This window comes from Canis aureus, chromosome 3, assembly GCF_053574225.1.
Source record: "Canis aureus isolate CA01 chromosome 3, VMU_Caureus_v.1.0, whole genome shotgun sequence".
Taxonomy (NCBI): Eukaryota; Metazoa; Chordata; class Mammalia; order Carnivora; family Canidae; genus Canis; species Canis aureus.
The window spans coordinates 83,373,678-83,397,903 of NC_135613.1; the positions used below are offsets into that span (position 1 = coordinate 83,373,678).

At 47.8% G+C, this 24,226-nt stretch overlaps 1 protein-coding gene across 5 annotated transcripts in view; it reads left to right on the forward strand.

Moving 5' to 3' along the window:
* FLI1 (Fli-1 proto-oncogene, ETS transcription factor) overlaps positions 1-7,731 on the forward strand; it is a 122,624-nt gene extending 114,893 nt beyond the window's left edge. For all 5 annotated transcript variants that reach the window (XM_077894154.1, XM_077894156.1, XM_077894152.1 and 2 more), the window contains 4 exons: positions 571-633; positions 2,516-2,575; positions 4,450-4,497; positions 5,711-7,731. In XM_077894154.1, coding sequence (XP_077750280.1) covers positions 571-633; positions 2,516-2,575; positions 4,450-4,497; positions 5,711-6,240 — 701 coding nt within the window. In that variant the 3' untranslated portion in view covers positions 6,241-7,731. The remainder of the gene's footprint in view (positions 1-570; positions 634-2,515; positions 2,576-4,449; positions 4,498-5,710) is intronic.
* The last annotated feature ends 16,495 nt before the right edge of the window (positions 7,732-24,226 follow it).

Consider the following 24,226-nt stretch of genomic DNA (forward strand, 5'->3'; position numbering starts at 1 on the left):
GGACAAGTTAGCTGTAGGGCCTCCTCTTAGAAGGGCACTGATCCCATTGATGAGAGCTCGACTCTCACCACCTAATTACCTCCCAAAGCCCACACCTCCTTGTACCATCACACCACACCGGGGAATGAAACAGCAATACATGTGAATTTGGGAGCTGGCGGGGGGAGAGGACACATAATCCTCAGTTCGAGACATTGCAGGTCAAGTTCCGTGCCCATAAGGTCACTAAACCGTATCAAGTTCCATGTCCATATTAGAGAATATTGAAGCTTGGGGAAGTGTTATGATTCATCCAAAGTCCCAGAACAAATAGTGGCAGGGACAGAGCTTGAACCAATCCTCTGATTTCAAATTCTGGTTGCTTCCCATTACCCCAGGCAGGTTGCAATCACTGTTAATGTTCATCCCACCCCGACCCCGGTCGGAGAGGACACTTCTGGAATTCAGTCATGCTTAAGAAGACATGGCTGATTAAATCGAATTTCTCCTGATCGCGGAAAGAGAATCCTCCTGGCACCCTTCTGAAAAGCTGGAGATGCTAATGTACCTCTGCTTGTTGTTTTTCATTAGACCCTTCTTATGACTCAGTCCGGAGAGGATGGGGCAATAACGTGAATTCTGGCCTCAACAAAAGTAAGTAAATATCATACTCAAACATTTTTTCTGCAAACACGGGTGGAGAACGGGGTCATGAGCTAAAGCAGGGCAGGAGTGAGCTCACGTTGTCTTGCTTGCAGAGAGGACATCAAAATTCACTGCCAGGGTAGGACAATCCATGATACCTGTTCCCTGAAAGATGGTGAGGGGTTTTCATGCAGGCCTTTCGGTTGTGTTGCACTGCATGTGGTTTTCGCCTTTGTGAAGCTAGAAGGCTTCTCAGGACTGGGTTTTCTATATGCATGGAAGGCCACTGGATTTGGATCTTGCCATTCATGTTAGAATGACAATCCTCCATGACTTTCCTCCTCTGAGCACCGAAATTTGATCATACCAGCATCCCTGCCCTGGTATGGATATCCCTGAAGGCTGGGATATGAGGCAGTCATAGGGGTCTGACCCATCAATTTGTGTTCAAGTCCAACCCAAAATTTCCCACTAAGGGAGTAGGGAAAGAGAATGACTATACATTCCTAACCAGAGTGTGTGAAGCTTGCTATCTGTAGGAAGCACATGGGTGGTGAAGGGACTTCTTCCAAGAAGAGGTTGGGATTACAAAGTTAATGCCCAAGCAATTTCTAGGACCCCTTTCAGTACTATGTCTTTGTTGTTTGTTTATTCTGTGCCCAGGACTTGGCACTCTCGGGTTCATAAAGATGAATTAAACACAGGCCAGTCTGTCAAGCTGGGGAGAGGGTTTACACACACACACAGCTCTTTTCATCTGGGTGGTATCAAGGAAGGCCTGTGAATCTGGCATCATTTGAGTTGTGTCCAGAGGAGAGGCAGGATTTGGGCCTGCAGAGATGGGGAAGACAGGCTCTGCCGGGAGGGGTGGGCAGGGAAAGATGTCAAGGTTAACATGTCTGACAGTCAGGGACCATTCCAGGTTCCTAGAGTTTAGGATGCACAGAGGGAAAGCAGTCTGGAAAGGCAAGGAAGGGGCATGAAGAATGCTGTGAGGGTGGACCTTCCTTCTTTAGTCAGTGAGGACTCACAAAGGTGTTTGGATGGTGGAGCGAAATGGTTTAGGGAAATGAAACTGGTTAAATATCATATGATGGGACAGTGGGAAGAGAGGGGTGTAGTGAGGATATAGTCAGACTCATCCACAAACCATTCAAGAAGCTCTGTAGGTCTAGGATGGAGAAGCTAGGTGGGAGCAGAAAGGTTGCACGTGAGCAGTTTCCACGAGAGGACCTCACAAAACATGGAGACACAACAAGCAGGTGACGTTCACTCACATGTCACCATCCCATTAAGAAACTCTAAATTTCCTACTTAAAAATGCAGTTCACAGCAGCAATACCACTAGGCATGCTGTGCTGTATGCTTGTTGTAGTTTCTCGTCTCCCTGTGAAAACCTAAGTTCTTCTGGAACCGCTGGTTCATTGCTGAATCTCCAGCACCAAGAATACTGCCAGGACTAGTAGATTCTAGACAAATATTTATAAGATTTATTTATTTGAGAGAGAAAGAGAGAGCAAGTGAATGGAGGGATGAGCAGGAGGAGAGAGAGAATCTTTCAAGCCGATTCCCCACTGAACATGGAGCCCGACCCAGGGCTCGATCTCATGACCCTGAGATTATGACCTGAGCTGAAACCAAGAGTTGGATGCTCAACTGACTGAGCCATCCAGACATCTCTTTAGATAAAAATTAATAAAATAAAATAAAATAAAATAAAATAAAATAAAATAAAATAAAATAAAATAATAAAACAAAATAAAATAAGTGACTAGAGAGTGGGTGGATGAGCGAATGCGTGAGGAAGCACATTGTGGAGGGCTTTTAACAAGACATTTCTCTTCCCTCATGGACGGTGGCCCCACTCACCTTATGTCTTTCCCCACCACAGGTCCCCCACTGGCAGGAGCACAAGCAATGAGTAAGAATACTGAACAAAGGCCCCAACCAGGTACCTGTCTGGGATGGGTAATCCCTTCTTTGCTCCTTATACAGCCGTTGATTCCATGTGGTCACCTGAGGAGGACTGAATCAATATGTGGCATTTTTCTTTCACGGAGGGTCGATATTTGGCTCCCTCTACGATCTCTGTGAATGAAAAATGGCAGGCACTAGAACCAGGGGAAGGTTTGTTAAATATCAGAGGTAAAAAGAATGTAAAGGTTAAATGTCCCCATGCCTCATTTTGTAAAATAAAGAAACTGAGGCCCAGGGAAGGAAAGTAATTTGCCAAAAACCACACAGCTGGTTTATGAGAGAGCTAGAGCTCTAACCCACAGACTCCCGAGCCGCTGTCCAAACCTTTAAGGCTCCGCAAAACCTTTCTTCTAAAACTACCCCTGTCCCGTGATGGGTCTGCTTAGCAGATTAAGCAGGGGGTCTTCTAAAACCATGGAATTGGTCTCTTGGTATTGGAGTGAAACTAGGTCTGTCACATCCTTCTATGACATCTGTCCTATGATTACCTCACTTCTACATGAATATTTGTAGCAACAAAGAGTTTGCTACCTCCTTAGGCTCATTTCCACTATTGGGGCCAAAGTCCCCCTCCTTGAAACTGCCTCCTTGTAGGCTTTCTAGTTTGCCCTCTGGAAAGCCTTCCTCCCGTTCTGTGGGAAGGTCCTTCCCATATCTGACCACAGCTGCCATGTCCACTCCCAAGCCCAGCTCTGTCTTCTCTGTGTGACACAGTTGAGACTAAGTTCTGGACAAAGCCACTTGCTTTGGGACATGCTTTGGGACAGAGAAACATCATTTTCCATCTCTACTGAAGGCAAAGCAACAGAGAGTTGACCTACGTGTCATCGAGACGGTTAGGAAAGCCCGGGCTGAGTGAAACACCCAAGCCAAACAGGACTTGACAGTGGATTTAAAGAATTCCCAGTGACAACAGCATCAGACATTACCTGCCAAAAATATTTCAGTTGTCGTACTGAGTGTGTATATGGATGGGAAAGGGTTGACTAAGCAGCTTTGGGGACTTTTCAAGTTAATTCACAATGGTAAGCAGAAACCCCCAAATCATGTTGATTCTTTAAAAATGACAAGTGCAAAAATAGTAAAATTGTATCAAACATTTAACAAGCTGGCTGGATTATGATCCAGCTGTGTATCAGGATTTCCTTGCCTGAGAAGAAGAAGACCAATCTCATGGAACCAATATTGCAAAGATTCTTTTTATAATTAAATAATCACGTGAGTTTCACGGAGACGGAGATAGAAAATATAGTCACTTTATGGCCCAAATACAAAATCTGGCTAGTATTGTCATTTCAAAGTGGAAGGTGCCAGAATTTGGTACTAGTCGGGGACGGAGATTGCCCAGTGAGTTCTTTAGTTTATAACACAGCTGGGGCTCGGACCCAAGCTGTCTGATTTCGGGGCTCATGTTTTTTTACGCCCCATCTTAAAAACAGAGATGGGTACAGAGCTGTTAAGGACCAGGAGTTCGTTAGACCTTTCTTTAAACCCATTTTGATAAAACATCTTTCACCTTATTCATGAAGATTGAGTATTAGCCAGCTTCTTTCCAAATGGTTTCCATTTTAGGTAATGACAGCATTATCTACAAATTTTAGACACCGAATATGAAAAACAATGATGCTGCTAGTACCCTGTGTTTCTGCAATGATGAGGATGACCACCCGTAACTGCTCCAGATCTTTGAGGTCTGCACATAAAAGCAGTACAGTTTTCTGAAATCAGTTTTTTCCCCATGATATTGAAATAAAAGTATAAACCCCGGGGGTATTCTTATTACTAATACTGTTGGTTTTTTTATATTTTTAATAACAGTGAAGTTAATTTCCTTTTTTGCTTCCTTAGATCCATATCAGATCCTGGGCCCGACCAGCAGTCGCCTAGCCAACCCTGGTGAGTTTACTTTGGCCTGCAAGGTTTTTCTTTCCAGAATGTTCCATAGCTTTGTGAGGTCACAGATACCTGACTAGGAAGTAACATGTACTCTTTCCCTTGGAATGGTCAATATCTGCTTCTCCAGCATACAAGTGAGAGGTTGGAGCTTGTTATTAGGTGGTAGTCATGTCCATTGGCTGAGGCTGCTTCTGGAAAGCAAACATATTAGCACTGCTGCATTTCTGCACGGAGGCTTGGATTTGTAATAAATGGCACAGGTAGAAATTTTTGCAGGGAAAGATGGGGAGCAAGGGAAAGAATTCCAGTGAGTTCTCAGTGATGGCTCTCATGGAAGTCACAAGTGAATAGATGTCCCAAGGACGTTTTATTCTAGAGCCTGGAGAGTATTTCAGTTATCTAGCCTCATCAAAGAGGCATGTCCCTGAAAAGTCGCAGATAAAATAAATCTGACAATGCCATGTAAGGGTCAGTATTAAAAATAGCTCTCAAACAAGTTCTAAACCAAGACCGCCAAGCACATGAGCTACCTGGCCCTTTGCAGTGGTAAAGCCCACACCTTCCCTTCCCAGGGAACTACCGCTGCCAATGTCTGCAGGCCCATTCTTTAGTGCAGAAGCTACCCAGCTCCTGCTCCTCTTATTTTTCTCTCCACCCAAGATCTTCTCTGTCAGACTTAGAGCTGAGAGCCAAGCACTAGGGTTCTGCAAAGGAACATTCCAGATCCCTTCAGCCTGGCCCCCAGGCCACACCTTCTCCCTGTAACTCTGACAGTGGTCTCCTGGCCCCGACTCCCTTTGACACCGACAGGGGACTCCCGGGTGAGAGGGAGGGACTTCATCAGTAGGTAGAGACTAGTCAGTGGTGCAGCTCTTTCTAGAAGAAGAGACTCAAAAAACAATCTTGCCAACACGGGTGGCAAGCAGCTTGCCCCAGAATCCTCCAGCTGGTTCTGGGCACCTCGTTATCCACGGGGCGTTTCACGGGGCCTCGGGGCCAATCATCTTAAGGTCTCACCTTGCTGGCTCTGGCAAGCTGGGTGGCAAACAGAAAAGCGAGTCAACAAGGAAAAGAGGGGCTGCCGGTCTAGGGAGATGCTGAACGTCAAAGGAGAGAAAGGATTTCCCCAAAGAGGGCGAGACGATCGTTGCATTGGGGGGCCCTGGGTGCTGACTTCGCCGGGCCGAGCTACTGTGTTTTCTCCCGTTTGCAGGAAGCGGGCAGATCCAGCTGTGGCAGTTCCTCCTGGAGCTTCTCTCGGACAGTGCCAATGCCAGCTGCATCACCTGGGAGGGGACCAACGGGGAGTTCAAAATGACGGACCCCGACGAGGTGGCCAGGCGCTGGGGGGAGCGGAAGAGCAAGCCCAACATGAATTATGACAAGCTGAGCCGGGCCCTGCGATACTACTACGATAAAAACATTATGACCAAAGTGCACGGCAAAAGGTATGCCTACAAATTTGACTTCCACGGCATCGCGCAGGCCCTGCAGCCGCACCCCACCGAGTCGTCCATGTACAAGTACCCTTCCGACATCCCCTACATGCCTTCCTACCACGCCCACCAACAGAAAGTGAACTTTGTCCCCCCCCACCCGACCTCCATGCCCGTCACTTCCTCCAGCTTGTTTGGAGCGGCGTCACAATACTGGACCTCCCCCACGGGGGGGATCTACCCCAACCCCAACGTGCCCCGCCACCCTAACACCCACGTGCCCTCACACTTAGGCAGCTACTACTAGAAGCTTAACCGTCGGTGGCCTTCTACCTGAAGCCCCCATTCCTCACACTTCCTGGGATACTTTGGCCTCTGAAGGACATACGTGGCCTTGAAGAGAAAACAAAACTGGATGTTCTTTCTCGTTGGATAGAACCTTTGTTCTTTAAAAACAATCCTTTATTTTTGTTTTTGTTTTTTGTTTTTGTTTTTAACGTTGGTAACTTTTGCTTCCTCTACCTTGAACCAAGAGATGGATGATTTTCTGGGCCAGTACACCAGTTTGGATTCTCAACCCGCTATCATCTTCTGAGCTGAATCTTTAGATTACTGGAATGGTTGTATCATGGTTCTAGGGAAGAAACTGTAAACGTTCTCTATGTTTTCATGACCAAAGCAGTTTCTTATCAATACACGGGTCTCATCATGGACCCTGTAGGGTTCAGTATGATAAAGAATCATGGACTTATAACCAGTTAATGCTCTGGTTTGAGACTGAGTGAAACTAGAGGCAGGAAGCTTATAATCTTATTTTAGGAGGACATATATTCAGTGGATGGCAACTGGAACATTGGTTTATAAGGCCAGTGAAGTTTTCACCCAACTGGAATTTAAAAGAAAGAACATGTGTGTGTGTATTTAAGAAGCCGTGGGCATTGCAAAATCCCTCCCAGTGGGCAATATGCACTAGGCTGACCATCCTCTCTAGAAATAGTCAAGATATGAACTAAGAAATGTTAATGCAAATGCAGACATTCCTGAAAGACAGAGAATTAAATAATTTTTTTTTTTAAAGTAATGACAGCGGGTCCCAGAACTTTGAAAAGTCTTAGGGATTTCTGAACACAAACAGATTCGCAAGCGCTGTGCGTTTGTCAGACCACCAGTCCAGGGTCAACCAATCAGAAGGCAACTTACTGTATAAATTATGCAGAGTTATTTTCCTATATCTCGCAGTATTAAAAATAGATAATTAAAAAAATAAAAAGAATAAATTAACGAGTTGACCTCGGTCACAAAGACAATTTTACTATCAAATCAGTCGTTATTTTTTTAAATGTAATTTGTACATCTTTTGTCAATCTGTACATTTGGGCTGTTTGTACGTTTTTATAGCTGGTTTTTAAAAAGCATAATGTGACTATTGCTAAAAAGAAAACAGGACGTTTGAGTCACTGACTTTACTAGAAAGAGAAGCACCACGCAGTATTTAATGGGCGTACACAGGCAGGTAAAGGCAATCCATTCAAATCTTTAATGCTTTGGAAATGTTTGTAAATAACCATAATGCAATAATCACAACTTTGGAAAGAACAAGCAAACCGTCCCTTGTGGATACGAGGGATTTTCCTGCCCTATATATGCAATATATTTTTTAGATATTAAAATATATATAATTTTGCAAGTAATCATTGACTTTTTTTAAAACTATATTAAGTGTTAAGCTGACAACTGTCAATGAAGACTATGTTGTAAAATAATTTGACTAAATAAATTGTGCCTTCTTCTCTCGGAACTGAGGACATCGTCTTCTTATTTACCCCTCATTAGGTCAAAGGGTTTTCCCAGGGGAAGTTTCCGATTGAAACTCTTGCACCAGATAGACTTTTTCACGTGTGCATATACTGCTGTGCAGCAGAAAGCACAAAATCGGTGTGGTTTTTATTGCTGTCTGTATTAGTCAGTTTCTCTCCAGAGAAACAGAACCGGTAAGATGTACGGTATTTGTGGAGATTTCACAATGAACACCTGGTTCACAAGACCTCGGAGGCGGAGAAGCCCCGTGACCTGGCATCTGCCAGCTGGGGACACAGGAAAGCCAGTGATGTGTGTCTAGTGTGAGCCTGAAGGCCCAAGAACCAGGGACGCTGATGGGAGAAATCCCAGTCCCAGGGGAGGAAAAATGTCCCACCTCAAGCAGGCAGGCAGGAAGCAAAGAAGAGAATTCCTCCTTCCTGTGCCTTTTGTTCTATTCAGACCCTCCATGGATTGGGCGATGTCCTTGGGCGTTGGGGAAAGCAATCTACTTCAGGAGTCCACAGATTCAAGTGCTAATCTCATCTGGAAACACTTGCACGTACACACTCAGAAATAATGTTTAGCCCGGGCACCCAGTGGCCCAGTCAAGTGGGTACGTAAATTACTGATGACATCTGCAGGGATTTTTTTAAATGTCATTTTAAATTCTTCCTCCGGCCTAAAGGGGCTTTATAGGATGACAGCCAGGGCCACTGATAATCCGTGTCCAAGAACCAGAGCAAAGCACACCGTTCCAGTTCCATCCAGGATGGACTCCTTGTCCATTAGACTCATCCACTGCACACCTCCAACCCAAGTGGCCATCCTCTTGATATTCCAGCAGAGAATAAGATGGTCTGGCTTCCTCTGGTCTCATGTCAGGATCTTATGGCCCATGGAGATCATTAGGTTCTTTTCTCTTTCCAAGGAAGAAACCTGCTTCAAATTGCTTCACTGTTAGGTAGCTAGGTTTCCATTTCCTTTACTTTATAATGAAAACAAGTGAGGCCTGGAAAGCCCTTGATGGTATGAGAGATGAGACTCACAATATCGGTATCTGTGTAATCTTCCCTGGGTAACACTTTGTACCTTCTAGACAACATGTCTACCTACGTGGAAATGAGGTGTGTCTCGGAATGTTGGTCTCCAATTTTTTTTAATTGCACCCTACCATTAAACCATGTGTTAAGCAAATATTCTCAATACATGAACATGGATTTATAAATCATACACTCCAACTGTTACAGTATTACTATCTATATTATAAAACAAATACAAAACAGAACATTTTCAAGAGCAATATAAATTCAAAAATAAATTGAAACTGAAATTCAAATGTTTTCTTCCTATTTTCTTCGTATCACTTATCTCTCACTGCTAATACTCAACAAGAAAGGTAGTCTGAGGAGGAATGAGTATGCATGTGTACATCTGTAAGGGTTTTCTAGTGACTTCTAAGAAAGGAGAAGGTAAAAGCCGGTGTTAGTGGCCCAAGTATAGAAAAAGAAACCATAAAGGCTCGGTATGTTTAAGAATAGCGTGGCTGGATCCTTTTGCAAATCTCCACAACAGCCAAGCAGTTTTCCATCAGTTTTGAAATTTGCAAAGTAATCGTTAGGGAAAATAGAGGCACGTATTTTTTTGCTGCTCTGGAAAGAAAGGGATGCTCCAACCATTAGGAGTTCACCTTTTTAAGAGGTTTTCTTCATATGCCCTAACCAAACACTGGCTGAGGTCCATCACCTCTACCAAAGTCTTAGAACTTTGACCAAACCTTGCCCTTGAATTTGCTCCCCAGGATGCTTCCACATTGAGGAATTTGGTGTCTCACTAACAGGACCAAGACACCATTTCCTCCTTCTAGAATAAGGCTGGCATTCGGTCCCCTATAATGCCCAGATTTAGGGTTTACTAGCTTACTCACAGGCATCCAGCTGACTGGTGGCAGAGGACAAACAGGATCTTTGCCATCCTGGCTGCTTGTTCAGTATTTTCCCCACTCAACCATCTGTACCTGTGCCATGAAGTTCATTCAGTCGAATGCAAGGTGCAAGCCAAGCAGAGGGGAGCATAGTAAGCCCGTGAGCAGTTCTTTTTGTTTCTTTAAAAGATTTTATTTATTTATTCATGAGAGACACACAGAGAGAGCCAGAGACACAGGCAGAGGGAGAAGCAGGCTCCCTGTGGGGAACCCGATGTGGGACTCGATCCCAGGACCCCTGGGGTCACACCCTGAGTTGAAGGCAGATGCTCAACCACTGAACCAGCCAGGCATCCCCTGTGAGCAGTTCTAATGGAAATTATTCTTTCCCAAGGTTTAGCATGCTAGTCAACAGCTCTGTGGAACAGAAGGTCGTTTGGTTTGGTTTGCTTTTTTTTTTTTTCTTTTCTTTCTTTCTTTTTTTTAATTTATTTTTCTTTCTTTTTTTTTTAGTGACTAAAAGTATTGTTGACTCCCACACAAAGGAAAATATACATTCAATATCTATTGTTTTACAACATTTCTAGTGTTCAGTGACCACAGTAAATAACACCAAAAATGACCATTTAAAAAACTTAACTAGTAATATCTGCTTACAATTGAATGTGTTTATTTAGTCATGGACTAAAGTGTGGGTCACGCTAAAGTGTGGGCCCTCCGATGGGTGTATGACTAGTTTAGACCAGATGAGATCAGAAGGTTCCAGAACACCGGGCAGAAAGTAAGATCTGTCCCTCCCAAGCCTAGGGGTGGCCAGGCCAAGGCAGTGGTTAGTGAGGGCTTAGAAAGCAAAGAAAAATGAAACAAAATGCAATGTTTTCTGTAGTTGGTCTATAGACCTACATGCTCCACCTTAAGTATCTATTGAATCAACAACCATCACACGGATATGTGATCTGAAGAACTATTGAAAAGGTACCACCTTGGGGAGCAACCCTCAGGCATGGCTCTTCCGCCATCCAGCCCCGATCCAACACCTCACTGGGGATCTGCCTCCTGGAGGCTCCTCCACCATCAGCAGCAGGGCTGGGCTTGTGTCCAGCAAGCTCTCAGGAGGAGGCAGTGGGATGGTGCTCTGTATCAATGGGTGACATGAAGAGGGGAATAAAGAACTAGAGTGAGGGGGACCAGGGGACTGGGTTCTGGTAAATAAACAGAGACTTCAATTCTTCTCCAGGACGTGCTTTTTGCAAAGCCAAAAAGCACCCTGGATACCTCTCATATAGAAAGCTACTGGATTTGCCTCCGTACCCCTTCGGCCAGGGAGCCCAGCTCCAGGATTATGAAAGGTCAGCTGATTCCAGGACTACAAATCCCAGGCTCCCCTGGGAGGGGGGACGGACACTTCTGAGAGGAAGTGGTTTAGCCAGTCAAACCTCCAGGGCTTCAGCCAATTGAAAAAGGATACGGAGGGAAGCTTTTGAAAGGAATGTCGGCTCACGTGCCTGGGGTCTGTCTCCCTCTCACTCTGACTTGGCCTCCTGTCTAATTGTTTCAGTCTGTCTGAGCTGGTAAATTCCTAAGCACACAGTCAATTTACACTTCGCTTAAAAGCTCTAAGGGGAAACAGAAAAAGTTTCCAGGGAGACCACTCACTTACCTACAACTGCTCCACCAACCTTCTGGATTTTAACTGAGTTCGTTACTTCCTGTGTTTTCTTAGCAGGAGGAGGGAGGCAACTTAGGTAGATAAATGAGCAAGGATGCAATGCCAGAGGTGCTGGGTTCAAATTCTGACCTTTCCGCCTACTGGGCACCTCGTTTGCACTTCCCCGACCTGGGCAACCGAGTAACGTCTCCTGCAAGAGTTCCTGTGAGGTACTGGATGACACACGTGGAAAACCCTTTATTATTAACTACTGTACAGGAAGTATATACGCAATCACTGTTATCTGCTAGTATTTGCTAGGTTTTTCCAAGAACTTTTATTAAATCCTCGGTAACCAGTGAGCACTTTGTTCGGGGAGTTGAGTGCAGGGTAGATTTTGCTTTGTGGGCAATAAGGCATTTTCCAAATGGGTGAAAAGTGGGAGTAAATTGGATTTTCCAGAGACTCATCATGTGTCCCCCATGCCCGGCCGGCCCTCGTCGTGCCCCGCTTGGGCTCCTGCCCTCCACTGGCTCTGTGTACACCTGAAGTCTGTCGAGCACGCTGCCAAGCTGTGGGATGCTGCAAATAAAATGAGATTGTTATGAAAGAATGCTAAAAATGCCCTTTGTCAGAAATGCTGGGTTGGGTTTTTAAATCAGCTAAGAAATAGGGGCTTGGAGCTGGGATTTTATGCTTAGTAAGCTTGGCTCCGATTGTTTGCAGACCCCAAGCAGCCTGTAAGTTCCATGAGAGAAGAGACGGTATTTTGTCTGCTGTGGTGGCAGCAGGATGCAGTAGTGGGCCAGTCGTTTACATGCTCAGAGAGCAGATAAAGGGGCGGGGAGGGGGTGGAATCAGAGAGACCTGGGTGTGAAGCCCAGCATTTCCACTATCCTCATGATGATAACATGCTGTATCTGACGCTTGATTTTCCCTTCTGCAAAGCGAAGATTATAGTCCTAACTGTACAAGGCTATCACGAGAGCTAAGTGAGATACTACAAATAAAATGTTCCACGTGTCGAAAAGAACTGTGGAAATCCAAGATACCGTCTTGGTAAGTAGCTCTCTGTTCTTCTCTGATATCATAAAATAGAGTCAAATCACACTCCTCAATTCTTATGCATGTTATGAATATACTATTCTAATTTTAAAAATTGTAAAAGCTTGAAACAGTCACAAACTAACAGAGGAGCTGCGTCTACGAAGGACATTTTTTTATCGAGCCACTCCAAAGCTGCCGACCTGATGCCCCGTCACACAAAATCCTTCAGTGTGCATTTCCTACAAACAAACAAACAAACACAAACAGTGTGTATTTCTCCTACATAATCCAATATGATCGTGAAAAATCAGAAAATTAAGATGGGCAGACCACTCCCACGTAACCCGTAGGCACCATGTACTCTTAGCTAATTGTCCTACTATTGCCTTTTGTAGCAAAAGGATTCTGCTCGTAATTCCAATTGCATTTAGTTGTCCCATGTGTTTAGTCTGAGATGCTCCGGAGTCATTCCTTGACTTTTAGGACTTTGACGACTATGAGTATTTTGGGCCAGTTATTTTGTAGAATGGCCTTCAGTGTGGAGATGTCTGGTATTTCTTCCTTATCAGATTTAGGCTAGGAATCTCTGGTGGCAGTGACGAGTGCCTTCTCCACACACTTTATGGGTGGCACACACTTTCAATTTATCCCATTATTGATCAAGTTCATTTTGCGGTGTCTTCCAGTCTTGTCCACTGCACAGTTACTCTTTTCCCCTTTGCAGTTAACAAGAATTTTGTGGGTAGGTACTTTGAAATTATGTAAATATTCATCTTCAAAATTCAATATATTCATTCATTTATTTTGCTAGAGACTCATGGTTTCTTATTTTATCTGCTGGATATATGTTCCTATCATTGTTTGATTTGATGATGCACTTGCTCCAGTGAGAGGCCATTTAAGCTGGCTTGTGTGTCCTTTGATACGTTCCTTTGATATGTCCTTTGATCTGCTCAAGCGATCTTTGAGCACTTCCTTGTTTTTCCAGCAACGTATTTTAGGCTCCTGGTCCTAACCATGAAATCTATTGTTTCCTCTTAGGATCACTTGGAGAAAAGGCTCTTTTTAATGGGAAATGATATTTAGAACCCAATATCTCGGCGCTAGATGTGCTCATTGCTATTGTAGCATCACTGCTCCTGGACCTTTTCAGGGGACAGAGCTAGGCAACATTTGTACCTACATATACATACATCCCATAGACACAACAGAAAGAGATCTATATACACACATATCCCGTTAGGGTTCTCCAGAGAAACAAGCTGATGAGCCTGGAAAGCCAGTGATGTAATTCAATCTGAGTCAGTCCAAAGGCCAGAGAATAGGGTGGCGGGGGGGGGGGGGGGGGTAATGATGTAAGTCCCAAGGTGATTCTGAAAACCTGAGAACCAGGAGTGCTGGTGTCTGAGGACAGAAGAAGGTGGATGTCTCAGATGAAGCAGAGGAAGAGAATTTACCCTTTCTTCCCCTTTTTGTTCAGATTGGCCCTCAAGACTGGATGGTGCCCACCCACACTGGTGAGGAAGATCTTTCCTCTGGTCTACTGTATCAAATGCTAATCTCTCCCAGAAACACCCTCACAGACACACCCAGAAATAATGTTTTACCAGCTATCCAGGCAACACTTCACCCAGTCAAATTGACACATAAAAATAATCATCACATATGCTTAGACATTGGTATCTGTATTTATTTCTTTATCTATTCATATTGAAAACCCGAAGTTCACGCAGATGCAGCCATTTCTGATCTAACACCACAGGGTTCACCTAGTTTTTCCCCTTCCTTATTGTAATTCCCTTATTTGACAATGAGAAACATGGTTTCCATTAAGCAGAATATATGCACTTACTTATCAATTCTCCTGCAAGTAACCATCTCCATCTCTGCTGCCCCGCTGCCCCCCCCCCCCGCCCCCGCTCCCAGTTCCCACTCTGGTCACCTCACCATGTGCTCCCTCCTTACCCTACACCAGGCTGTGCTTCCGTATAGATGTCCTCTTCACCCAGCCCAAGCCCTGGCACTCCAAGCCAGGTCACCCCTCTGCAAGGACACCCTCCTCATTCTGCTCAAGCCCTGCCTCTCACGACAGGTCACACCCCAGTCCCCCCAGCCACTGTCTTTCCTCCACATGGTGCCCTTCTCACCCAGGGCAGGCCCTGCTACCACTGCACTCTGATACTTGGCCTGCTCTGTTCCCCCCATATGGATTCAAGAATAAATATTTCTGGAGAGAAAGGAAATGAATGGGAAGAGAAAGGGAAAGAGAAAAGGGAACAGAAGCAGATAAAGAGAAGATCTGTAAATATACATTTCAACCCGCACATAGCTCACTGCATGTGTGTATCTTTTGGCCGTGGGGGGAGGACAAGGGGCTCCAAACCTCACTAATGTGTGGTCTCTGCCTGTCTCTGCATTCACACACACACACACACACACACACACGCCTACACCTCTGACACGCAGATTCTAGAGAACAGTAAGAGAAAGGAGAGAAGAGTAGAGGATTTAGCCAGAGAGACTAAGGAGCTAGTTGGGGATGGGCATAAAATGAAGCAAATAATTTTGTGCTAGGTATCCAGGGGAGAGACTGGAACGGGGGTGGGGGGAGAGATGGATACTCAGTGTGAAAAAACTATGCTCTGGGATATGTCATAAATGTTTTTTGGGAAGAATGGAATCAACTTTTTAATTACTTTTGGCTATTGAGCTGGGCTAAGACCCAGAATCTATTTTATATCTGAAGGTCTGTGTCCTCCATTAGACTATAAAGACAGGAAGGATAGGAACTGCTGGGCCTAATGTTTTCTTTTTAATTCCTCGCACCTAGCAAGTGCCTGGCTTTATAGAAGGATCTGATACATGGGTCTGTTGTTTGTCAGACTGCACCTGCCGACCAGAACGCATCGGAGCCCAGCTGCCCAGCAGGTCTGAGAGGCAGGGTGAGGTGTCTGCACCACGACTTTCTGGTTAACTCCAGAGACAAAAAGAGAAAATAAAAACATGAGAGATATGGTAAAAAGTACAAGACCAGAGCACTCTTATAATTTGCTGGCAATTTTCTTTTTTTTTTTTTTTACCAAGTCATTGTCTGTCATTCATTGGTTTCCCCAGAAGATGTAGCATTTCCTTCCCCACTGATTCTTATATTGTCTTGAGGCTCTGACTTCCAGAAATGTTTAATCAGGCATCACATATACTCTAGCGATACTTTCCAGATACCTCAGCTTTTCCTGACAACTTTCCCTTCATTTGCTCTTTGTCTTTTTGAGGAACTTCTACTTATCTAGGGTTTTTCTGAGTAACTCAAAGTTTTGTCATTAAAAAAAATCATAACAGAACATATGACTACTCAGAAACCACTATTCATAAGACATCCACCTTGATATCTTTAAAATGTGGAGAGTTTCAACTCTCTGTCCGAAGGAATGTAGCCGGTAGGGAAGAAATATGAACTTGCCACTGATTCTGAAAAGCAAAGTCAACTAAATTGTAGCTTAAATCCGCCTTCAAAAGTGTATCGCGGAGGATTCTCAGTCTTCTTTTTTATACACTGAATCTTTAATGAACTTTGGTGATTACCTGATCAGAATCTAAGACACAATACTCCAATGGATCCAATTTTTCAAGTGGCTTCAATCCAGCAACCAAATCCTAGACTTGCCACTCGTGCTCAAAGCCAACCCTCGAAGATTTTGGTCAGATAGGAGTGAAGAGAGAGTAGCAGAAGAAAGCAAGGATTTTCATCCCCACAGCAAGCTGTGTGGCCAAAGACAGAGTCTTCCCCAAGTTGCCCTTCATGCCTAGGAGACCTGCATTCTGCTAGAAGATGCTAGCCCCTTACCTATACCTCACTCCTAGAAGAATATCCTATATTCTGAGTATTTGTTCTGCAAGGTTTCTGGAAAACTCTGGAGATGCCTCAAAAATCATTTGCATAGAATGTGCACTTAGGTTAAGTCTTACTTTGCAAGAAAGATCTAGATTTCAGGAGATCAGTTACTCAATTTGTTGAGAGTTCATTACAAATGGCTCCACAGCTTTGTCTTAGCAAATGTCCAAAAGGCAATGGAGAGAAAACTGGAGTCAAAACAAGGTCTCATAATTCACAAGCAGTAGGTCCCTGGAGGGAGTCTAGTTCACCTCCAGCACTTTGGGTAACAGAGCAGATGGACAAACGTTCTTTATAAACGTTCTTCTTCCTTTATATAGGAAGTCCTGCTGGTTTTCCTGGGAGAAACTATGACAAAAAGCCAGAGGAACAGATAACTTGGCTTCTAAGACATAAGTTTAACCAGCTAAATGCAAAAATATGAGTTTACTCAGAGTCAGTCATAGCATCTTGAGAAGGTGAAAACCATCCCTCTCTAAATCCTCAACCATCTTCATCTCTGAGGAGAAAAAAAAAAAAAATGGAAAGATTGGCCTAACCCTGGAATTTCCTGATCTTAGTGGATTTATGACCAAAGATCCAACGGATGACCCAGGTCATTACTGCTGGCTGCACAGCAAATTCAATTATCCTAAATTCCAGCACACCACCCTTCTTCCTGTCCCTCACCCCTTCCTTATCATAATCTTTCCGGGGCCATCCACCCCCACTGGGTTGTCTGAGCCCAAGTTTCATCTCTCAGCAAGCTCCGAGCTAACCATCAGTGCCGAGGACATCTCATCAGAGAGACAAAGCCACGTTCTTGATGAAGAGCAGTGACATAAATTCCGGCCCAGCCAGGACCAATTCCCAGCTATCTCTAAGGATGGAGAAAACAGCATTAGGACATGAGAAGTTATTTCTCGGGATGATAGCTTGGAAGCCCTTAGTAACTGATTAAAGGACAAGTCTTTTGAATGGTTTTATCTACAGAGGTTTTAATGCCATTGTGTCCATTATCTGCCTATCCCCCCCCCCTGGCCATATATGGTTAAGGAGCATCCTTACCTTATGTAGACAGATCTCACAGAAGGTAGGTCTTTGCGTCAGAAGGGACAGGCGCTCATTCAGAGTCCCTGAGGTACTGGGAACTCGCTCTAAAACACCCATGGCGATGAGGGAGGTGGGTGTCTGCAAAACTGGACAGACAGCCTCATGGAGCCTGGAACAAGAAAGCTACTAGAGCCCAAGGAAGTCAAGAGAAGATGTTTCTCAGTTCCCATGACCAAGATACCTTCTTCACATCCACTTTTGTGTCCTTCCACCACCACACGCCTCCATCTCTCCATATGCCCGTTAAAATGATGGAGAGGGGTGCCTGGGTGGTGCAGTTGGTTGAGCAGTTGAGCGACCAACTCTTGGTTTCACCTTGGGTGGTGATCCTGGGGTGGTGGGATGGAGCCCCTTGCCGGGCTCTGCGCTCAACACGGAGTCTGCTAAAGTTTCTCTCTGCCTCTCCCTTTGCCCCTACCCCACCCCTTCAAATAAATAAATAAATCTTTTTAAAAATTGTTTGAGAGAAGGTCTGCCGAGTTATTTACTTGCTAAGCTAATTATTGTCACTTCACTCAAAGCACCTCAAGGCTTACTTGAAGCTCATGGCTTAGCTGTCCTTGGGTCAGGGCCCCACAGTGGTGACCCAGAGAGTCACATGTTACAGAGCAGCCCTGGCTCTTCCCTGAGTGGGGCTGTGGGCATGGCAGGCACCCAGACTGGCTGGCCTAGGCCATCCCTCCTGCCAGAGTCAGGATGACACCAAGTGCGGAACGACCCAGCCCAGCGTCTCCTATGAAAGCAACCCCCGGCCTCAGCTTCCAGGACACATTTGGTTTCCATGCTCCACCTGGAATCTTAAATTATGTTATTAAAAGTCTAAAAATGCCATTTTACACCAGGATACTACATCACCACTGGACCTAAACTAAAACATGGCTTCTTGGGGAGGAAGGAAGTATCAGTGGGTGGAGTGGGTTATGGGTTTTCATCTAATCCTACAGCACCCCAGTGAGGTGGGTGTTACTGAGCTGATTTGGGGTCGAGGATTCCAAGGCTCTGAAATTACCTTAGTAGGTGGACTTGAACCCAGGCTTGCTGTTTCCACCTGAAATGTGATGGAACCCGCAGCACCTTCTGACTCTTGGGGTTGTCCACCGGCGTGCACTCATCTCCTGGGTACCTGCCACAGAGGAGACAAAGCAGCCCAGAGAGCCGTTTCCACCTCAGGGCTGAAACACAAAGCACTTTACAGTTTTCAAAGCAATCTCCGTATACTCTCTTTTTTTTTGGAATACACCTCACTCTTTGAGTATTTGGCCTTTATTGTCTGTCTCTCCCCACTGGAACCTAAGCTGCAGGAGGGCAGGGTTTTATCCATTCTGCTCCAGGCCGCATCTGGCCCTCGAGCCCTGGAACCTGGAACCAGGCAGCCCCAGGTAGGTGATGAGCACGCATTCCTGCATGAACGGCTGTCCTGTGAGATGGTCTTGGCTTGATGCTCACTTTGCGAGGTCGGCGCGGGAAGCCCTGCAGCTCCTCTGAGGCTGGCCAAGGTGAGGCGCCTCTGCCCAAACCCCGACTGGACAAGGAGATGCTCTTTTGGAAGGCAGGGGAAGCTGCTGTCAGAGTTTCTAGAAGCCTACCTCCGCAGCAACATTTGGCCCACCAAAGAAAGGTTTTCATTTGTTTGGAGAAACATTCCTGGAAGCTCTCCCCGCCCCCATCAGGGTCCCAGGGGAGAGGGCCACCTGGCAGCGCCCGGGCGCTAGGGCCTGACCACCCAGGTCCGCGGGGCTCCCCGGCCCCCCTCCCCCCCAGCCGGGTCCCTCCTCCAGCCGGCTGAATCCAGCCCATTTAAAATGCCCTTTGAAAAGGTCTCTGTTTGGGTGAGCGCCGTGGGCTCTGCCTAGAGAGCGGCAGATTATCTGAAAATAGGTGTTATTGATTACAACCAGGTGGTCTTTGTGGAAAGGCGTCCACTTGAACCAAAATAAATATTTGCCGCACAAAGAACAAGCCGGGCCCTGTTGCGGGGCGGGGGGCGTGTTGGGGGGGTGCTGGGGGGTGCTGGGGGGTGCTGGGGGCGGGGGTGCTCGCGGCCTCTCCTGGCCTCGCCCGGGCGCGGCGGGGCAGCCCCGGATTGTGTTTCTGCAATTAGGACAGAGACGCGCAGGGGGTGGCCCTGGGGGGGCCCGGGGGAGGGGGAGGGGGAGGGCGCGGGGAGGGGGCACAGAGGCCCCGCCGTCCAGGGCCAGGCCCGGCTGCGGCCCCCCCCCCGCCCCCCGCCCCGCGATTGTATTTTCTTTGGCTTTCGGGCGCGCTCCTTATTATTTATTTCTTTTCTCTCTGCTTTATTTTTATTTTCAAGTTGCCGGCGGGGCTGGATGCCGGCCATTCACCCCGCTGCCTTGGAGCGCGGCGCGCAGACAGCCGGAGCCGGCTCGGGCTCAGCCCCGTCCGCGGCCGCCCGCACCGAGGGCGGGCGAGGGCGCAGGGGGAGGGGGAGGGGAGGGAGGAGGGGGCGGTGCTGCGGGGGAGGGGGAGGGGGCGGTCCTGGGGGGTGCCGCCGGCAAGGGGTGCTGCGGGGAGCAGGGGCGTCACCACAGGCGAGGGGGTGCTGCCAGTGAGGGGGTGCTGCGAGGAGCAAAGGGGGTGCTGCGGGAGAGGGGGTGCTGCCGGGAGCAGAGGGGGTGCTGCAGGTGAGGGGATGCTGCTGGGAGCAGACGGGGTGCTGCAGGCAACGGGGTGCTGCTGGCGAGGGGGTGCTGCGGGCAGTGGGGTGCTGCAGGGAGCAGGGGGGGCACCACAGGCAAGGGGGTGCTGTGGAGAGTGGGGGGCACTGTGGGCAACAGGGTGCTGTGGGGAGCAGGGGGACACCGCAGGCAAGGGGGTGCTGTGTGCAAGGGGGTGCTGCAGGGAGTAGGGGGCTCCACAGGTGACAGGGTGCTGTGGAGAGTGGGGGGCACTGTGGGCAACGGGGTGCTGTGCATAACAGGGGGGCACCGCAGGCAACAGGGTGCTGCATGCGAGGGGGTGCTATGGGGAGCAGGGGGGGCACCACAGGCAAGGGGGTGCTGTGGAGAGTGGGGGGTGCTGCAAGCAACAGGGTGCTGTGGGGAGCAGGGGGCACCGCAGGCGACAGGGTGCTGCGGGCGAGGGGGTGCTGTGGGGAGCAAGAGGGGCACTGCAGGCAACAGGATGCTGTGGGCAAGGGGGTGCTGCAAAGATTGGGGAGCGCTGCGGGCGAGAGGGTGCTGCAGGGAGCAGGCGAGGCACATGCCAGGCTCCCCTGTCCAGACCCGGGCCCACAGGACCTGGCCAGAGGCAAGTCGCTTTCTGGAGAAGATGACCTAATTAGGGGTGAGATTTGGGGTTAGTTCAGGAGTGGCCTGAAACTTTGACACCCCCTAGGTCCCTCTGTCCCATTCTATGTGCAGACTCTGCCCTGGCCTCCTGCCCCCAGGATCGGAGTCAGACAGCCTCTCAGGGGACACCCGGGGGCTCCCACTCCCATCCCCAGGCTCTGAGCGGTCCCCTCTTGCCTCTCCAGGTCCGGAACCTGCTTCTTAGGAGCCAGGCGTGACTGGGGATGCCCAGGAGAGAAGGGAGGGCACCAGAGGCAGTTGCCCAATGCCAAGGGCGGAGGGCTGGAGGCTCGAGGCTGAAAAAGATGAGGGGACATGCGAAGCAGGAAGGACCATCCCCAGGGCGATTCTGGAAGGCAGGTAGAAAAGCTGGGGCCAGGAAGAAAGAGAGATAAGAAGGAAATCAGAGAGAGAACGATGCAGGAAACCATTCCTGTCAAGGTCAGATCCTAAGAGGGCTTAGTGCGGTGCTCACAGAGGCAGGTGAGGGATCAGAGGAGAAGCCCCCAGCTCTGAAGTCCTCCTCTTACAGACCTGGTGCTCCTCCTGGCTGAGCCAGAGGTTACCAACTCCTCAGCAACCCAGCATCCTCTTGCTTCGAGAAGACATTCCTGGTGGCTGCTACTGAGCCCGTGGGCTGTTCGCTGGCAGCGTCCCGAGGGTTGTAAAGTAGAATTTCAAGACACTTAAAAACATCCCTGCCTCTGTCTCTCTTTGGCAGCAATTCCCTCTCCTTCCCAGATCATAGCAAGAGCTGCCATTAAGTCCAACGTGGCACAAGCAACAGGCCGCAGGCCAGCCTCTGAGGGGCTAGGCTGACTTTCCAATCCCGGAGGGAACCCAGGACACGGAAGGGCATCAGTAGGCACCTCGCTACGCCCTGTGCTCTTTCCCCTGAGAGGTCACTTCTGAAGGCAAACTGCCTGCGCAGAGCCCCAGCATCACTAGTGAGGACCCGCGCATCACAGGGACCTCCCATCCCACCGCCAGGTTGCCGTGAGACCTGGGGAGCAGGAATGGCCTTGTCAAGGTAGAAACACACCAGCGAGCTCCATCAGGAGCAAAGCTGTCCCCAGATTTCAAGAAAAAGGTGGCTTAGTAGTGGATGATTCCATTATTGCTTGTAGCCACACCAAATACCAAATAGGAGGTATTTTGGCCACGTAGCCTATGACACGTAGCCTGTGACCACATCGGGTGGCAACCAGAAGCAGAGCTTTTATGAGAGCGGAAAATCATCTTTAAGGATCTATACTTCCTCGACTCCACCGCTCATCGGAAAGCCAGTTCCGGCCTATAGGCCTTTGCCATCCCCGCAGGCACCTGAAGGTTCTAATTCCAGAGTCTGCCGTGGGGGACCCACCGCGCTTCCAACGAATGCCCTCAGGTGACTGCAGGCACAGCTCGGCCTGGCACACACGCTCCACTGTGCGCAGGTACATGCGTAACGAGCGGCTCTCTTAAAAGGGTTGGCAGTAGGGTCCTGATTTGTAGACTTTGCTGATTTCCAGGGTGTAAATGCTTGCGCTATAGCCAATTTCAAGCTACCACGTGAAGACTCTGAACTCAGAGCTGGAAAGAGATGCTCCCAATTGGCTCTTGTAACTTGGACCCTCCCGAGAGACGTACGACACTGAAGTGGCAGGTCCTCGGTCGCAAGGCCAGGACAGGAACCTAGATTCAGCCTCTGCCCACTGCCTCGCACCACGGCTCCCTGTCCTCTTAGCAGACACCAGCCCACGGGCGAGCCCCCCGCACCAGTGGCTTGGACCACAGCCAGAACGCAAGCAGGAAACAGAAAAGAAATAAACGCTTGTAGCCTGTCTTTCCTTCCTCTCCCCTTTGCAATCAAGTCCTTAAGAATGTGGTACGGCTGGAGGAAAGACCTGAGTGCCCGGCTCCTGGGGTTTGTGTTCTTTGAGGGGAAAGTGAAAGAGGCAAAGGAACGATTCTGGGAAATGTGGGCAGAGTCTTGGCAAATTTCAGAGGCCAAATAGGAGGTATTTTCGCCAGCTGGCCCTGGACGATTCTACGCAGGGCCTCAGAGACACTGTGGCGGTATCGGGATGGGGGAGGATTGCAGAGTGGTCAGGCTGGGACATAAGGAGACCAAGAGCAGGGCATGGTTCGTCTTTCCGTGGTTCATTCAGAGCCAGCATCAGAAAACCCCAGAAATCCGGTTTACGGGAAAACTGCATCAAAAAAACAAAAGAAGCATCTGATAAGATCCTCCAGAATTCTGGATGTTTAGAGACATCCTCTCGCGTGGAGTCAGGTTTCTAACTATTCAGGCCTCCGCTGGCTCTTGCTTACTCAGAGCTCCAGTTCATAGAGTCGTGGAATTGAAGAGTTCATTCTAGAAATAGGATAAACTTGAGGCCCAGAGAGGTAAGAAAATTTGCCCACGATGGCATGGCTATTGGATCAGCAGCAGTTAGAATTCAAATGTCCTAGGTCTAGGCAAGCCCTGGACCTTTATCGAGACCCCTAGATACTGTAATGCATTTGCTCTGAGTTCTCTTCTGCTTAAAATTATTGTTTAAAAAAAATGCATGGTTATAAAAGAAATGCCGCCACCCAAAGATGATCAGATAATGACCGGGAATCACTTCCACTTGCTTCCACCTAAACCAGTGGTTCTCAGCCTCACTGTATAATTAGCGGCTCCAGGAAAGCGGGTAAAAATCCCTATTAAGCGTGAAAAATCCTAATGTCCAGGTTGTCTCCCTACAGAATTAAATCCGAAAGTGGAGGTGGGGGGCGGCAAACTTTAGTATTCTTTGAGGCTCCCCAGATGGTGCCAGTGTGTGCCCCAAGTCGAGGACCACCAGCCTGGAATATTCTCCTCTCGTGTCTTTGCATAGCTGGCTCCTCCCCGCGGGTCAGAGCAGCTCCGGGGTGCAGTCTTCATTGTCGTCTCCAGGACTGTCGGCCCTCACAGCACAGTTGGTGACTGAGTGAATGAATGAGTGGATTTGTGGTTACTTCTGAGTCTTCATGTGCATACATGCATACGTATAAATATGTGTATATACATATATGTGTGCAACAAAATTGTACATTTTTTTAAATACCTGCGACTTAAATTTTATTTTTCTTTATTATGTTTATTTTATAAATTTATTTTTTATTGGTGTTCAAAATTTGCCAACATATAGCGACTTAAATTTTAAAACACTAAAGTGTTTATCATTTTCAGTTCCCACTTCTTTCACTTGGCATTTGGGGAGCATTGTCTAAAACCATCACAGTGTTTTGTAGATGTGATTAGTAATGCGCTGCGCTCTCACGCCCTGGACTCCGGATGTAACCCAGGAGCACCCCCCCCACCCCACCCCCACCCCCCGTCTCCTGATCCTTGCCCTCTGCCTCCCATCATCTGGCTAACTCTTCCCCGATGCCTCGGGGTTCACCTTCTCGTCTGTTCCTTACAGGCTCTCCTGCCTCAGACGAGGTTGGGCCCCTCGTGCCCCGACTCCCCTTCGACACCTGCATTTCCTGCCGCTGCCTCTAGGACACGAGCTCCGTGATGCTCCCGGTGTATCCTGGTTTCCAGCGCACGCCCAGGACCTCGCCGAGTGCCCA